At 54.6% G+C, this 15,998-nt stretch overlaps 5 protein-coding genes across 5 annotated transcripts; 3 read left to right on the top strand and 2 right to left on the bottom strand.

Annotated features, from left to right (window-relative positions):
• Positions 1-268: 268 nt before the first annotated feature.
• On the bottom strand, positions 269-1,971 carry HRG_08959 (uncharacterized protein; the record flags this gene model as incomplete). Its single annotated transcript, XM_044867430.1, has 3 exons — positions 269-648; positions 916-1,381; positions 1,441-1,971. 3 exons carry the CDS (start codon positions 1,969-1,971, stop codon positions 269-271), a joined length of 1,377 nt encoding a protein of 458 aa, XP_044717451.1.
• Positions 1,972-3,258: 1,287 nt separating this feature from the next.
• Positions 3,259-4,261, top strand: HRG_08958 (Cyclin-like F-box; the record flags this gene model as incomplete). The annotated part of the gene is made up of 3 exons (XM_044867429.1): positions 3,259-3,321; positions 3,372-3,376; positions 3,442-4,261. The coding sequence occupies 3 exons, from the start codon at positions 3,259-3,261 to the stop codon at positions 4,259-4,261; spliced, it is 888 nt and encodes a 295-aa protein (XP_044717450.1).
• A 1,454-nt stretch (positions 4,262-5,715) lies between these two features.
• On the top strand, positions 5,716-9,213 carry HRG_08957 (WD repeat-containing; the record flags this gene model as incomplete). The annotated part of the gene is made up of 3 exons (XM_044867428.1): positions 5,716-5,838; positions 5,928-6,015; positions 6,068-9,213. 3 exons carry the CDS (start codon positions 5,716-5,718, stop codon positions 9,211-9,213), a joined length of 3,357 nt encoding a protein of 1,118 aa, XP_044717449.1.
• A 2,715-nt stretch (positions 9,214-11,928) lies between these two features.
• HRG_08956 (tetratricopeptide repeat protein 1 (TTC1)) lies at positions 11,929-13,019 on the bottom strand (the record flags this gene model as incomplete). The annotated part of the gene is made up of 2 exons (XM_044867427.1): positions 11,929-12,747; positions 12,882-13,019. The coding sequence occupies 2 exons, from the start codon at positions 13,017-13,019 to the stop codon at positions 11,929-11,931; spliced, it is 957 nt and encodes a 318-aa protein (XP_044717448.1).
• Positions 13,020-13,468: 449 nt separating this feature from the next.
• HRG_08955 (haloacid dehalogenase-like hydrolase domain-containing protein) lies at positions 13,469-14,373 on the top strand (the record flags this gene model as incomplete). Its single annotated transcript, XM_044867426.1, has 2 exons — positions 13,469-13,485; positions 13,578-14,373. The coding sequence occupies 2 exons, from the start codon at positions 13,469-13,471 to the stop codon at positions 14,371-14,373; spliced, it is 813 nt and encodes a 270-aa protein (XP_044717447.1).
• Positions 14,374-15,998: the final 1,625 nt, after the last annotated feature.

Genomic DNA, 15,998 nt, shown 5'->3' with positions numbered 1-15,998 from the left:
GGCTCCTCTCGGCCATGCTCGTCTTTCAGCACTTCGATCTTCAGGTCCACACCTGGCCGATGAGGGGCAGCTGGTCGGCCACTTGCTGAGAGAAAGCTCGAGACCACTTGTGGTACTGTGGTGGCAGCTTCTCCATTACGTCAGTCTTCGGTTTCGGTCTTAGGCCTTGTCAATATCCGCCATTGTGACCGAGTGAACTCCAATGCCGCCTTTGCGTTTGTCACGGCGTGCTTCTGCTAAAAGGTTGCGGCCATGACATTAGAGACGTCTAGCTGAGGAGGCTGGTAACGTCGTCGGTCTCGTACTTGACTCCATTGGACCCGATCTCGAGATATCCTTCCTTCGCATGGATGTGAACATCCTGGTCTTCCATCCATCGTTTACCCAGGATCATATCCCAGTTCAGATCGTCGATGACGTACATGAAAACACGATGCTGCTGATGTCCATCGAGGTCGATCGACACATACGTGATCTTGTCGATTTTGACCTCCTTGCCGTCTCCCGCTGCATTCTCCAAGATGCGCGGCTGGACGCGTATATGTGGCAACTGGAGAGAGTGAAATGTGCGCTTGCTGACCGCGCCGTAGCAGAGGCAGCCATAGTCGACAAGAGATGGCACAAAGTCTGTGCCGTTCACCCTGACGTCTGCTATGAACGGTTCTCCGTCCATTTTTGCTTTTCCGCTCACATCCCATTCTCTCACAGCCGCCGCGTGTCCCTAGTCTGAATCTTCATCGCTATGAGAAGAAGCATCGTCTTCGGCGATCTCGGCTTTAGTGACCGCTGGTCGTGAAGGGGTCACGGCATTGACCTGAGTGCGTCGGGTCGTGTTTGCGGGTCGGATAGGCGCAGCCAATGGACAGCGCTCGATTCTGCAGTTGTCTCTTCCACAACGGAGGCAACGCCCTTCACGGTAACGGGCGTCCATCTCGGCCTGGTCGACCCACTGGGCACGCTTGCCCAACAGCGCTTGGTCTTCTGGTCGCTTGGATTGGTAGCCATATGTGTTCTTATCACTGCGGGTGCGCGCAGTGTTCACTTTCGCGGATGCTTGTAGAGTTGGCTCCCATTCCATCATATCCTCTCGTCTAACTTCGGTTTTCTGGGCAGACTGTTTCTGGGCAGACTGGCCTCCATGGTTCTGGTAGTTGTCATAGTTGTCCGAACTCTTTGTGTTGCCTCGGGGCCTTTTCCACTGACCCAACAGTTCCATCTGGCTGCTCAGCGAATCGCACCTCCTCGCCAGCCCAACATAGCTGCTGATGGCAGAGGGGTCAGAGCCTATGAGGGCTGCTTTCATTTTGTCGTTTAGTGCCTCCTGGAGGTAGGAAATCTTGCTGTCGTCTGGCCAATACTCGGCGTTGGCATTGGCGATCTCCTCTCAAAGCGGGGTAAAAGGACGTGAATGGTTCATTCTCTCCTTGCTTAATCGAATGCAGATTGCGTGTAGCTCTCTGCTTGCGATCCCTCCCCGTACAGCAATTCGAGACGGTTGAGTAGTTCAGCAACATTGAACGTTCTCTTCTCGGTTTGCATCTCCACAAATGTGGTCACGTTGTCTTTAGCCTTGCCTTCTAGGCTCATGAAGATGTACATAAAGTGGCCTTCTGCATCTCCAAGGGCTTCTTTATCGACTCGTAGCTTTCCTTCGGTTTCTAGTTTCCAGCTTCGCCACTGGGCCTTGTCGCCGCCGAATTTAGGGATGTCTCGTAATTTGGGGCGCTTGGTTGGGTGAGGGTTGTGATTGGCGCCCACATGGGTGTCCTCGATGGGGACAGCCGGGGTGACAGATGGCATTGGCTCTAGGAGTTCAGACGAACGGGCTTGCTGGTGTTGTTGGAGTTCCAGGGCAATAAAACGTTCTTCAAACAGGGTATTTCTTCGGGAATTCTCTTCTCTCAGACTTCGTATCTCGGCAACCAGGGCGCTGAGGACGTCCGGCTGCATGTTGTTGTTATCTTCGGCCATCGCGACTTCGCTGAATGCTAATGGCTCCGATGGGACTCGGTTACTTTGGTGTCTTCAGTGTCTTCAGTGTCTTCGGTGATCTTGATAGTATGTGAAAGGCCTCTAGTGAGTTGATACAACTAACTAGTCCCTATGCTGTTTACTATCAAGATAGAAAAGAAAGAAAGAAAGAAAGAGAATCTACTACATAAGAGCATAACGGCATTTTATAGCTTCGAGCCAATGGAAGGTTCTAGAAGCTAGGCGGCGCAGCCGCCGTTAAAGCGGCTTGCCCGTTACAGCGTATATTAATCGGAGCAGAGCCGAAGATAATCGTGCCAGCGCTCATTGGGCGAGAGATAGGATATTTTGTTACGAGTAACAGGAGAAAGGCTTAAGAAAGAGCGGCATAAGAAGATCAGGAGCAGCAATCTTCATGGCTATCGTACTCACAGAGGGATTGCCAGTCTCCCAGTCTCATCGACGATGATAAGAGGCAGCCGGATGGCCAACACGGAACGCACGAAGCGAACATGGCACCACGGAGAGCAGAGCCACTTGGGATGCAGCAAAGAGGTCGGTGGAGCAGTGGGTTTAAGGTTATGGAGCGCGCGGTCGCACGGGGACGGGACACGGGTCATGGTGCGGCGGCAGGTCGGCTCGTGGTGGGCTCCTGTCAAAGGCGGAGGTCCTCTGTCATGAACATGAAGCAGCTGGAACCATGGAACTTGTCGTGCGACGGGGCGAAGAGCTGTACTTGACAGACGACTTCTGCTACCACGACAACCACATAAACGCTGCACGAACGCCTGCAGTGTTCCTATTTTCCTTTGCTCTTGGCACGATTTTTATCAATCAATTGGCCTTCCAGGCTGCTATTCTTGGAAGTCTCGCTGATGGACGACAGTTATTATTCCACATTTCCACGACTCAGACAAGGCCCTGTCGCCCAGTGCAAAACGCCCCGTGCGCCATCACCCCAATCCGAAACTTGCAACACCGCCAAGAATTTCACGATACGGGAGCACTGCTGCGACTTTGAAACTCGCCCGTGGTTTCCATCGTACCTCAAAATGCGACTACTTCCCCAGTCTGGTCTCTCTCCTCTCTCTTTCTCTCCTCCATCGGCCGGTCCGCAGTTTTTTTCTCTCAGTGTATTGTTCTTGGGCGTATAATTATTTGTTCTTGCCATTTCTTTTGCATATTCTCTCAGATTTGACAATATGTTCAAAAGTACCGTTCTGTCAGTACTATGTGTGCTCGCAATCCTCTGCATATCCATCGGTGAAGCCGCGCCCCAGCAGAACAATGGTGGAAATGGCGGTGGTGAACAAGAAACCGCACAAGAGAAGGCGGCGAAAGTTAAAGGTGGTACTTCCACCGCTCGAGATGGCTCCATCACACTTGACCAAACCGCCCAGATCAAGTAAGATTGCCATTGTCTCTCAGCTCTATAGTATGGTGGCAATTGAGCTAACCTGTGCCAATCAGTGGCCTTTCAATCCGATATAAAGTTAGTGCTCCCGCCAACCAATTCACTGCAGCTTCGGGCGTGAAGGGCGGCACCGCCGCTCCCGGCACTGCTGGCGACATCGGCATGAACGTATTGCTCCACGGCGACGGGGGCCAGTCATTCTTCGACTTTCCCAACGAAGGCGTCAATGCCAACCTCATGGGCGTCGCAGTCCTCGCTCCCGACCCAAACCTTTTCTGGGGCGGTGGCAAAGGTCTGGACCGGACAGAAGGCAGCGCTCACTCACAAGCCGTTGCCGATCTTGTTACGAAAGAGCTCCCCAACGTCGTCGCTTTCAATCAGTCACAGGTCTTCTTCACTGGCGTTAGCGGTGGCTCTCTCACCCTCTCTGGCTTCTTCATCCCGGAGCAGATGGGCAAATTCCCCAACACAGGAGTCCTGCTCAACTGCGGTGCTTTGGCTCCTCAGGTAGACTTCACGGCCGGAGCTCAGAAAGCCATGGCGAATACTCGAATTCACTTCCAATCAACTACCAATGAGCTGCCCGATATTCAAAAATCCCTTCCTCAGTCCGTCAAAGCATACGAAAAGGCCGGTGCGGGTGCTGGGCTGGGTAACCGGCAGATAAATGCACTCCAGACGGTAAATAACTCTCCGAATGGCGGACATTGTGCATTTGACGAGCAGGGTTTCGTCAGCGGTGTGCAGCTCATGGCGAACAATTTCCGGAACATCATGCTTCCCGGTGCTAGTGGCCAGGTTAATGGGATTGGTGATGTGGATACCGGAGTAGTAGGAAACGAAAACCTGAAATTTGCTAAAGCAGCAAATCAGTAGTTTTAAAAATTTAAAATCAGGATTAAAGTACTATTTATTTAATAATAGTCTAAAATACTATTCTCCCTACTAGAAATATAATAAACCTAGGTTATAATAATACTTTTTTATATAATATTTTATTATAGCTAGATATTTATTATACTTAAAAAAGTAGCTTAAGTACTTATTTATTTATTTATTAAGAGACCTTTATAAAAACTTAGTATTAGACTCTTATTAAGAAGTTATTAAACTCTTAATATATTTTATATTACTTATTAACTTATATAAACTTATATTTATTATTATTATAAGAAGAAAAATGTAAGGGAACACGTATCACGGTACGATCAGTCAGGTAGTAGAGATAGCTGGAGGTACTGCGCTGTGTGTATTGTGTTCTCCTCGTCGCAAGACTGAAGCTTGCGAGAAGAGAGATTTTCCCTCTTCGGTCGGAGTGGCGAGTGGTCTATGACATGCGAGCGGGGTAGGCACGATTCCCTGCCGATACCCTGCCAACACATTGGTACTACGTACCCGAGTGCTTTGTCAGCCCGTACCTCCTAGTAGCGCTCTCACAAAAAATTAGATATATTTTAATTAAATATATTATATTATTTCTTAATTAATATTAAAACTTATACTATTATAATAATAGTTATTCTTATTAAACTTATATTAATAATTTAATAAGAAGCAGGAAAAAATCGGTATATATTTATAGCTATAAGAAGACTATAGCTTATCTTACTTAGCTAGAAACCTATAACCTACATTTTTATTACTTTTCAGCTGCGGTTGAAGAGTTGCCACCCATGACGTTAAGCTGTTGCCCTCTAGAGTTTTCACGAGCAAGTCTTCTTTCTTTTTGTTCAAGCGACGATACAGTACAACAAAGTCCGGTAAAAGACAATGTGTATTTTGGTGTGTCCATCTAATGTTATGCTTATTACGAATTCTTGGCCCACGATATTGGCGGGATAGGCTGTGCTTTCACTCTACCTGCACTGCAGCAGCTCCCGTAGAAGCCTGAGTATTAGTGATGACAAGAAATATCGGTCAGCCAAATTCACGGGCCTTTGACACCCACACTACCTCACTTCTCCTCATCCTCGTCTCCCGTTCCCGTTCCTCTTGCTTGCACTCTCAAGAACCGTACCCGACTCACCGACACTCAGGCCCGGCAGCAACGCCTCCGCCATGGCACGCATCTAGACCGACCCATCTCTTAGCGACCCCGCCAGCTCTCGTCCGCTTCGTCGACCCAGTTCCATTCCGTTGGTCCTCGACCCTAGTTTCCCTGCTTCTTCGCTCTCCTAGGTTCGCCGCAGACGCGCTTCCATGCACGGAAGCCGTGGCCAATGCTCTGTCGTCCTTCTCGCCCTATATCACCTAGCTGCTACCTACGCCTTGCGCCGCATTCGACGACTCGCGAAGCCAAAGCGCCCAGCTTCTGACTGCGCACCCCCAACATGTCGGCACCCGGCCTGGATTCGGCGCCTGGTTCCGCCGTTCAATATGCCTACATGTTTGAGAAGAACAAGGGCCCGACAAAGCAGCTCGACGCCCTCTTGAGGGCCATCGCCCGCCACACTGTAGGCGGGGAACACCCTCCTGTCAACCTGTCAAGTCCCGGTTAAGAGCACATGGGCTAATGATGAACGCTTTCGCCTTGTCCCTCCAGATCCTCGAGCTTGGCGACAAGACCGACTCCTACCTGACGCCCACCAAGCTGGCCGCATTCTACCAGGCCGTCGGCGGTGACTATGACAGTATGTTATGCCCTGTCATACTGACCCTCCCTCTCCGTCTAACCGGATACAGCCCTCTTCGTCGATACGCCTTACGCCTCCCTCTCCTTGATCTGGCAGGCCACTGGCTGCCAGCACACGCTTCAACCTACCCACGATGACTTCGCTCCGCCTATAATCCCCGCCCTAACTATGCGAGGTTTCTCGCGCTGGGAGTCGCTTGAGATCTTACTAGGTCCTGAGGAGCATGTCCCGTTTATGCAGTATGCAGTTAAAAACTGGGACTTAAGGCACCCCGAGACAGGCGAGGCCTTTCCACCTGACTTGCCAGCCTGTATGTTCCCTACCGAGGCCGACATAGACGTCGACCGTTGGCATAAGTCTTGTGCCGCGAATGCCACTGGCAGCCACCAGCAGCCCGAGCCTAGCCGGCCAGGACGGTCTCCGCACCGCGATGACGCCGCCAAAGAACGAATAAGGCGGCGGCGGCGTCCGCGGACCTTACGCCGATTTATGCCTCCTGCTGCACCTTTACCACCGTCGGCCACCCAGAACGTATCAACTTTATCTCACTCGCATGATTCAGACATACGGTCAGACGAGACCAAGAAGCGCAACGAGCCAAGCCCGCTTGGCTCGCTGCGTGATAAGTTGAGCGAGGCCGTCTCAAGCATGTTACCCAACCGACTGACATCGGATCGGCCCATGACCAGATCTTCGTTTGACCGAGTACGCGGTCAAGATACAAGCGAACCACTCCATGCAACGGAGAGGAAGGAGGCAAATAGCGTGCCTGTCAGCGCTGACAGCGGGACAAGCAGCAACATCAAGAGTCTAACATCAATCAGCAATAGCACCTTGAGTCCATCGAGCAGCATACGAGAAGTACTGGCGCACGAGAATGTCGATGTGCTCGCCACCTTTTTGGAACAGCGCTTCACTCAGATTGCACGCGGAGATTATGCCTGGATGGCCGAGCTTAGAGATGTTGGATACACTCACGCTGAGATTGCCCAGCTGCTCTACGAGAGGACTCACGACTCCCCATGGATCTACTTTGAACCAAAAGATATTCCGTCGGCCGAAGTCATGCCCGGCCACCACTTGGATGGCTGCGCGCATCGCATCTCGGGAACCTTACCCGGTAGAGATCGTGTTTCTTGGCCACCACCGAGGTCAGATCAGGACCGGGAACTGATACGAATAATCGAAGAGCTGTGTGGGCTGGGAGGCGTTTGTCCATCGTCGCGAGACGCGGCGTCTTGGAATCGAACGACTGAGTTCCAAGAGCAGAATTCAGTTGCATTACTCCGCTATCGAGCACCAACATCAATCACCCGGCCCACCACTTCCGACACTCTATCTCAGCTGATTCAAGTCGGCTTGAGATTCAATACCGCCGTTCGCGCAATCCAGGACGCTGGGCTTTGCTGTAACTCCTTCACTGTGTTAGGCATCTGCAAAACACCATCAGATGCCACTGGTCATCAGCTGCGACTGACGCGTCTCGACTTTTCGCTTGGAGGGCGCATCATCAACTATCTGCGGGACTTAGATCACCGCCGTGCCGACGACCCGGGGCGACAGCACACCATCAGCTTGCTGCGAACACAGTCCCAGGAAATCATAAGCCAGGCCGTTGGTGATAGCTACGAACACAACATCAATGGCGCAGACGTTTTTCACATGTCTTCTTTGGCTCTTCAGTTTCTCTGCGTAGGCTTTCTTTCCTATGCGCAAGCTCATATTGGAGCGTTACAACCCTTCTTTCTAGATACGCCACTCCAACGGATCGTTCTCCTTGGCACAGACATCTCATCTAACCCTGATGTGTACATTACAGCCAGACTTGTCCAACTGACTTGCCTTGCCGGTATGTGCCAAGGCCCAGTACTTGCCTTTGATGGTCCGACGTCACCAAAAGGCACTTCTGGAGAATGGACTAGGAGATACGACGTTCGCGCGCTTCCCGAGGACGTTTTGGATACATGGGGTCCGGGCGAGCTCGTGTCTTGGCCGGGTGATATAGATTCGCCGCTTGCCATCAAGGTTGGCGGAGGATATATAAGTCCTCCATCGCATGGTGATGGGACCGACAAGTATCACTGGGACCGTTCGATTAAGATGCCCGCGGCGTCTTCATCCATAGACATGAAGCAAGAAATCCTCATCGGAGGCCTGGTCACCGTCAACACCCTCTGCGGAAACGACGAGGGAACATGTTGGAAGGCATCATCAAGGAGGTTTGAAGAACTCGGGACATACAGCTCGTATTCAGAACCGATCGAATACCAGCTCGGCCTTCAAGGTGGTCCTGACCACTTAGCCATCACCACCAACAAGGTATGGGCAAAGCGGCGGGGCAAAACAGTCAAAGCTAGGAATCTCGAACGCGACGATTTCATGCTGGTGCCATTTCTGGACTTCTACTGGGGCGTCAGGGTCAGCTTCTGCACTGGAGTGGCCCAACGTGTTTTACTGAGACAACTAGTGGCAGACCTGCTCCCAGCATTTGCAAAGTCTCTGACGAGCAAGCAGATGAAGGCTTGGTGGGCAGAGTTGGAGTCTGAAAACCGGATCCTTGGAATATTCCATGATAGACAGCAGCCTCTCTCTGACTGGCTTTGTAGCCTGTCTGAGGATCATTACCGATTCGTACTTGGTCTCATCCGGCTGGTGTTGGGGACTCTTCAGGACACAGGCCTCAGTCCAGAGGGCGGCCACTTTGTGGTTGCATGGCCCCAGGACGGCGTTGTCAACCGGTGTTTCCGGATGTCGCTGGACGAACACAACAAGTGGACGCCGATGCTGGCCGACTCGGACGACTGTGCGACCTTCGCGTACATGTCCAACGTGTGCCTTGAAGCAGGGGCTATTGTATGCCGCGGCCCCAATCCGACTTGGCAGGATCGGATATGCCTCCTCGAAACCGCCGTGCTTTGCCCGACCAGCGCTGAGCCTTGGACATTGTGCCACGAGCAGACGTACTTTTTTCACAAATTGGACAACAATCTGTTTTGGGTCAAGGCCCAGAGAGACGCTGCAAGAGAAGCATTGCCTGTGTCCCTAATGAGGCTCATTTCCGTGCAGTCCCTCCCGCAGGATATCCGATACAGGTTACTATTCAAAGAGGAACAAAAGAGGCAACGACGATTGCGCGAAAAAGATCTTCAGTCTGTTCCCGCCGAGCTTGTGCTTATATTGTCTCGGAAGATGTAGTTGGTTCCATGATATTCGTCAACTTCGTCTTCGTCGAAACCGCCCTGGCCTTTCTTCGCATCAGGCATGCTGTCAAGCGCTAAATCGTAACATGGACTGTCGACTTCACATAGATCTACCACATCTCCAAGTTCTCGTAGCCCCTTCATCGTGAGGATAGAAGGCTGAACTTGCACCACTTGTGAGAAAGTCTCGGGTCTTTTCCCTTTTCTAAGCTGTAGGTGAGCTGGGACAGCGCGGCCTCGTTATTGCCGCGAGTCCTGCGCCTGAGGAGGCGGCCCCTGTCCTGGATAATCATGGACTTGGCGCTGCCTGCAAACTTAAATCTTAAGGAGAGTCCAAGCCGGCATCTTGGACATATTCGGCCAGCTTAAACTACTCAAACGTGCATCTGTGTTTATAGACGCCACGAATAGCTGCGTATTGCAAGCACCGTTGTTGTCCTTGTGCGGGAACCCAAAAGTAGAGGCATCTGGTGATATCCACACATTCGTACCTTCTCCTGGACCAAAGTAGGCAGGAAGGGGAATTCGGTAGGGCTTCTGTGTCGGATGAGCGGCAAACAAGTCCCTCGCTCAACAGGTCAATAGCGATATAGCTGCTCTCGCCAAATAAATACCCAAGCAGTGATGTTTGAGCCCTTCGAATTTTACAGCCAAATATGAACAAGCAGGAACCAGTGCGACAAAGCTTAGCGCTCAACGACTTGCCATGTTAGCAGTCTCTGAGCCGCGGGTTGAGGACAGAGTGGTGACGAGCCCCATGGGGCTAATTGGACGAAGATGATACCAACGAGCACGCACAATGCGCCATGGCCAAATCGTGGCATTTTTTGGATCCGGAACGATATTGAGGCGGAACAGGTGCCGGTCCCATCGGCCGATCTCACGGCAGCGGTGCTTCGACTGCCGGAGAAGGACGTGATAGTGGTGTCGGTGTACGTGGAAGGAAAGAGCGTTGAGGCATTGACGGCAGCAGTGGAAATGCTGCACGACCTAATCCGGAATTTCCGTGTCAGGGCAGGCAGGGGAATAGATGTGGTGCTGGCGGGAGACTTCAGCCGTCACGACTTAATAGTCTGGGGTGCGAATGAAGTTTCGGCCTCGCCAGTCGTGAACGCGTCACACAGCCTATCAGCAGTCGGTTTCGGATGGCTCGCTCGCCCCTAATCTGTGAGCCGGCCGCGATTTAGACCTTGGCCTAGAGCTTTGCCATTGTCGCTTCAGAGCTCAACGTCTTGCGTCTAGACTTTCGAATAAGGGGCCATGGCGTCCTCGTGTCCTACTCCGCCCATGTTGTACCAAGGCCAGGGAATATCTGGAAAGCCTTATATAACCTAATCATATTAGACTGGCGAGTAGGGACACTCAAATGCAACTCGACCGATTCGTCTTGCGGACAGTCGACAGAAAATTTAACCTCTGCTTGATGAGATTCATCTAAGGCGGTAACCTGCAAGGCAATCAAGCCGGGAGGGCGATTGCCCTTGCCCTCGCCGTTAGGGGAAGAGTCGTCGCGGTTTCGAGGTTCGGGGGCCCCTCTTATGCTTCCTCGGCCGCAGGAAGGAAGCCAGGCGTACGTGATGCGCGAGGGTATATGTAGCTGCTGCATTGGCCACGCACGCGAACCTATTTGCATATCACAAACGGGTAGGTATTTGCCAACTAGACGAACGGCTCCATGATGCTATCGACCTGCCTGCTTCGCGTCTGTCCGCCTCTTTATTGCCTGCTCACTCTGCCGTCTCCCGAGGCCAAACTGTCGGGTTTAACGGGCTTCAATACGAGAAACGCCTTGAACTTTATGCGAACGCGTCGGCCCGGCCCTTGCCAGCGTCGGATATCCTAATTTCCTAAGGGTAGTCGTATAAAGATGAAATGGATGAGTTAAAAAGAGGCTTCAAAGACAAATATGTATAGAAGAAGCTGCTAACAATATTGCTCTGCATAGAGACCCCCGGGTTCTGCTCATGACAATTTCCGTGACCAACCGTGTGATCTCCATTGTTCATGTCTGATAACACAAGCACCACGGCGTTCAACTTCGACTCCGCCTCAAAGTCGCGACGCCGCGCTCGCAATGCAGGTATGACATCTTGAACATCCATTATATCCGAGTCTCTGCAGAGGTGTAGAAGAGTTGACGAATAATCTCGACTACAATTGCCACTTTGCCTGGCGTCGTTATCCCCTCTCTATGCTCTCCGTCTGCTCTTGAATCTGTTCAGCAGCGCGAACCTCTCTGGAAGATGACAGCCTGAACGAAAGTCAAAGGACGGTGCATCCTGTTGCTGGTATCCGCCTGCACAGGCCGGATCCAGCATCTCCCTTGCCCAAGCTCGGCTGAGCGGCGCCTCGACGCCAAGCTGCCTGGCTTGGTGTCTCTTCACACCGACGAACCCTACCGATGCCCGCCGAAAGAAGAGTCCAAGGCGCAACATGTAGACGGCGTGGGTCGTGTTCACAGGGACTGCAGTCCATAGGATAAGGCACCGCCACTTCGTTTGGGGCATGGCCAGCTCCATCGCTCGTGATATCTTTGGCGGAACCCCTGAACCCGGCCGAAGCTGGGACGCACAATTCGGCTTCTCCGTGTCTCTCGTCACAAAGGCCTTCCGGTAAATGCACCATGCCAGTCGCCACGTATTGCTGAAAGTCCAACGGCGGGAAACAGGACAGTCCGTCTTCTGCAAGACCATTTGATTGCGCACCGGCGTCATGACGAAGAGGACCCCCCACCCTGGGAAAAGTTGACGCTGTACCCGCCCGTCTTCTCGTCCTGCACCATCTGAAAGTTTTGTGTGCTGAGGCCAAAGGGCTTGAGAATCCCGTCGCCCAGCTGCCGCAGCTTGCCCCACATCTCGGCCGTCTCGGCGTCCTGGGCGGCCTTGGTGCGCGGCGGCAGAGCGCTGAGCTGCGCGCGCACGGTGCGCAGGTCAGCGGCGCCCAGGCCCGGCATGCCGGCCAGTGTGCGGTAGTCCTCCTCGGCGCCGGCGAGGTTCTGCCAGCCGCCGGCCTCGGAGCGGGCGCGGGCGCGGCGAAGCAGGGCCTTGGTGCGGATCCGCAGGATGTCTGCCTTGCGGGTTTCGGCGGGGGACTGTGACGTTGGCTCGGGAGGGGGTGCGGGGGCTGATTTCAGGGCGCCTTCGCTGACGATTTCGTCCTCGACGTCGGTGTCGGGTGCGCGAGGATCGCTCTTGGGCGGTTCTTGGCGACGGCTCGTGTTCCGCCCATCGGCCTGGCTGCTTTCGGAGGTCTCCAGCTTGTCCGCGGGACTCAAGGGCGCGGCGCCTGGCTCCTCGAGCTCGACCAGTCCATCGAGCGCATCGGTGGCCGCCTTGATGGCCTCGTTCCACTGCTCAAGCTTGAGGTGGGTTGCGGCAATGTTGCTCTGCAAGACGGCGCGCTCGTACCGGAGATATTTGGGGCACGAAGCAACGGCGTCGTCGTATCGGGAGAGGGCGTTGTGGTAGTCGTGTGATGAGAAGAGGGCGTTGGCCTCTGCCTTGATGGAGTGAGACTCTTGGAGGAGCGTCTGTAGAGGGACGTGAAGCTGTCAGCGCGTATTCCCCTCCAATGTGGGGGGAGCTTGAGAGTGTCCATTGTGAACAGATTGCCGGTGCCCCCTAGAGGCGGCGAGAAGGAATGGGTAAGAGACGTAAGACTGACCGCCTCCTCTTCCGGGGAGAATCTCAGGGACTCGGGCTCGTCTGCGTCCTCTTGGCGGGCGTCTGCTGCGTCCTCTGGGTGGGCGTCCAGCGACTCTTTCTGCGCATCTTTGCTCTCTCGGCCCAGCGCCCCCATCATGGCCCGTTGAGACGCGCAACGCAATCACCCTCGGCAGGGCGATGGCAGCGGACGGGAGGAGAGTTTTCCGGGCAGAAAAGAGCGAAGGCCAGCAGTGGGCCGGTGATTTGTGGGGGCAGGGGGGTTGTGAGCGCCGACGGCCGGCGAGTTCTTGGTCCTGCCCCTCCCCCACCGCATCGCATCAGTCACACCGACGGAGTCGAGAAAAAGATTCAACTCATCCCTTGCCATCTGGACCGACATCGTTGCCGGCATCCCTCAGAGCAATCCGGGTGAGACCCTTTGCAAGTTTATCTCGAAAGCTTCGACAAGCCTTGCAGACAAGCCTTACACACAAGCAGCTGCCAAAAAAAAAGAGACATCCACCTTCTCGCCGACTCGCCGCAATCGGCCGTTGGAGTCAAAACCGACTGCGATCAAAGAAGCGCACGCAGGGCAGCTCAGCAGACATGGCGCCCCGGACCGAGTGCGTTCCCAACGATTCCGCCACAAGCCGTGCATTGGCACCTGAGGGAGCCAACCCCCCCGGGGCACCCTTTTTCTGACTACCACCTACAGGTTCCCCCCCGTCCGGGCCTGTCTCTTTGACATGGACGGCTTGCTGCTGGACACGGAGGACCTCTATACGAAATGCGTCAACCTCGTCCTCCAAAACTACGGCAAGCCAGAGCTGCCGTGGTCCATCAAGGCCAAGCTGCAGGGCCGCCCGGGCCACGAGGCCAACAGGATCTTCCAGGACTGGGCACAGCTGCCCATCCAGCACGACGAGTACCTCAAGGAGCTCACCGCCCACCAGCGGGAGCACTTCCCCACCGCCCAGCCGCTGCCGGGCGTCGTCGAGCTGCTCGCGAGCCTCGCCAGGGCCGGGCGCGTGCACGTAGCCCTGGCCACCAGCTCGCACTCGGGCAACTTTGCCATCAAGACGGCCCACCTCGACGACCTGTTTGCGCACTTTCCCGCGGACCGGCGCGTCCTCGGCGACGACCCGCGTCTGCAGCCGGGCCGCGGGAAGCCCCTGCCCGACATCTTCGTCCTGGCCCTCAAGACCATCAATGACTCCCTGCCGGCGGGCGAGGAGCCCATTGCGCCCGACGAGTGCCTTGTCTTTGAGGACTCGGTGCCGGGCGTCGAGGCCGGGCGGCGCGCGGGCATGCGCGTCGTCTGGTGCCCCCACCCGAAGCTCAAGGTCGAGTACGCGGGCCGCGAGGCCGAGGTCCTGGCCGGGCGTACCGGTGAGGCTGGAGACGTCGATCTGCACCAGGTCGGCGAGCTCGGAGACGGGTGGGCAGAGTACATGGCCAGCCTCGAGTCGTTTCCGCTTGCCAGGTACGGCATCACTATTCCTGCTCCGTAGTCGCCGCCGCCGAAACCGGGATCGGCTCGCGGCAGTCAAGAGGGGAGAAGGGATGATTGCAAACCGTCGTGTGCATGGACTTGCCACGCCAAGTCGGAGGCCGGGCGGCGTCTACGGAGCACAAAGTGGCCTGCGCTTCCCGAGCTCATAGAACAGGTCGAGGTCGATCCATCAGGACAATAGATTTCACGGGGCCGGAAAAGACCCAAGGGCAATATCCTGTGTGTACATTGGACAGAACACAAGGCAGCGGTTAGAGCCTCCAGAAGGATCCGTCCCAGGCTGACGGATCGCCGGAACCCAGCGTCTTGGCTTCGGTCAGCCATGTCAGAGAAAGATGGAGCATTGCATCTGTCGGCCGGGCTGTGCCATCTATTGCGGGCCTGTTCGGCCGCGGCGACGAGCCTCTGCCGGATGCAGCCGCCGCACTGTGCGGTGGAGAATTCCTGGCCGTTCTCATCTGCCTCTTGTTTGTTTAAAATAAGATAAAAAATCATGTCATTCCTCCAAGATTATCCGAAAGGGCTGACGAAATTCCGTGGACTGGTGGACGACAACTCGCCACATGGTTCCATTCCTGCTCCTCGAGGCACAACGCCCGCTGCGCTTTGGAAGCTTGCTCGTAGCCGTTTGGTGGCAGCGCAGCGGTGGGGGAGAGCTTACATGGGTGTCCTGGTAATGCACAATGTCTGTCTTGGTCAGGACCGGCACACACAGCTTTTGTTGACTGCTTCGAGACCGCTGTGGTTTTGCTTCTGCGACGTTTGTTTTGTTTTCTCTTTTGGCGTCTAAGACACGCGTTGAGAGACGGCCCCAGTGATAACGAGAGTGTCGGGCCGTTTGTTGAGCGAGTGGACCGGACGGTTTACATATGGGACCGGGACTCTTTGACTTGGCCGTTTATCGTGAAGAGCGCGCAAGGCACCGTCTCATACAGTACGTCGTACAGAGCGGGCCATGTCGTATCCGCAGAGTCACAAGCTCGAAAAGCAGTCATGCTCGCGAACCCTCGCGGTCTCCATGTCGGTCAAAGGAAAACAAGCGTCTGTAACCGCCGTGACGGAGCCCTCCGCCTTTGCGCCTCCCACATGGGGAACACGACGCTGCCCATCCGTGTGGCCGCTTCTACGGATAAAAAAACCCCCACCGAACCCCGTCAGGCCATTCTCGCCGAAGCAGGACAACGAGAATAAGCTGCGTAGTACGGAGATGGAGTAAGTATTACGGCAGTGTGGAGTCCTGCGGGGCCGGCCCGCAAAAGGGGATGCGCTCGGCAACGCTCGGCAGCCCCGGAGAGAGAGGTGGGACGGAAGACGGTTGCCGGCCCCGAGGCTGACTGAACCTTCATTCGTTGTCGACTTGCATATAACCACGAACCGTAGATCTTGGGGGAGACTGTTGTGTGAGGACGTGGGCGTGCAACACGAGATAATCATTCTGGTGGCGGAATTCATAGGGGGACAAGTCCTCGTGTATGAGAGGGGCCGGCGGGCAGGCAGGATGTGGAGGGGACTCGGGAACCACCAAACCATCGCCCCGCGAACCGCTGAGAAAAAGGAAAGAAATAGGCCGATCTCGTTGGACCTCTTGTCTCTCTCTACATGCCTATCCGTATCCGTACATCG

This window comes from Hirsutella rhossiliensis (assembly GCF_020360975.1).
Source record: "Hirsutella rhossiliensis strain HR02 chromosome Unknown scaffold00011, whole genome shotgun sequence".
Classification (NCBI taxonomy): domain Eukaryota; kingdom Fungi; phylum Ascomycota; class Sordariomycetes; order Hypocreales; family Ophiocordycipitaceae; genus Hirsutella; species Hirsutella rhossiliensis.
The sequence above is the reverse complement of the archived record's forward strand: the minus strand, read 5'-3'. Positions and strand labels throughout refer to the sequence as shown.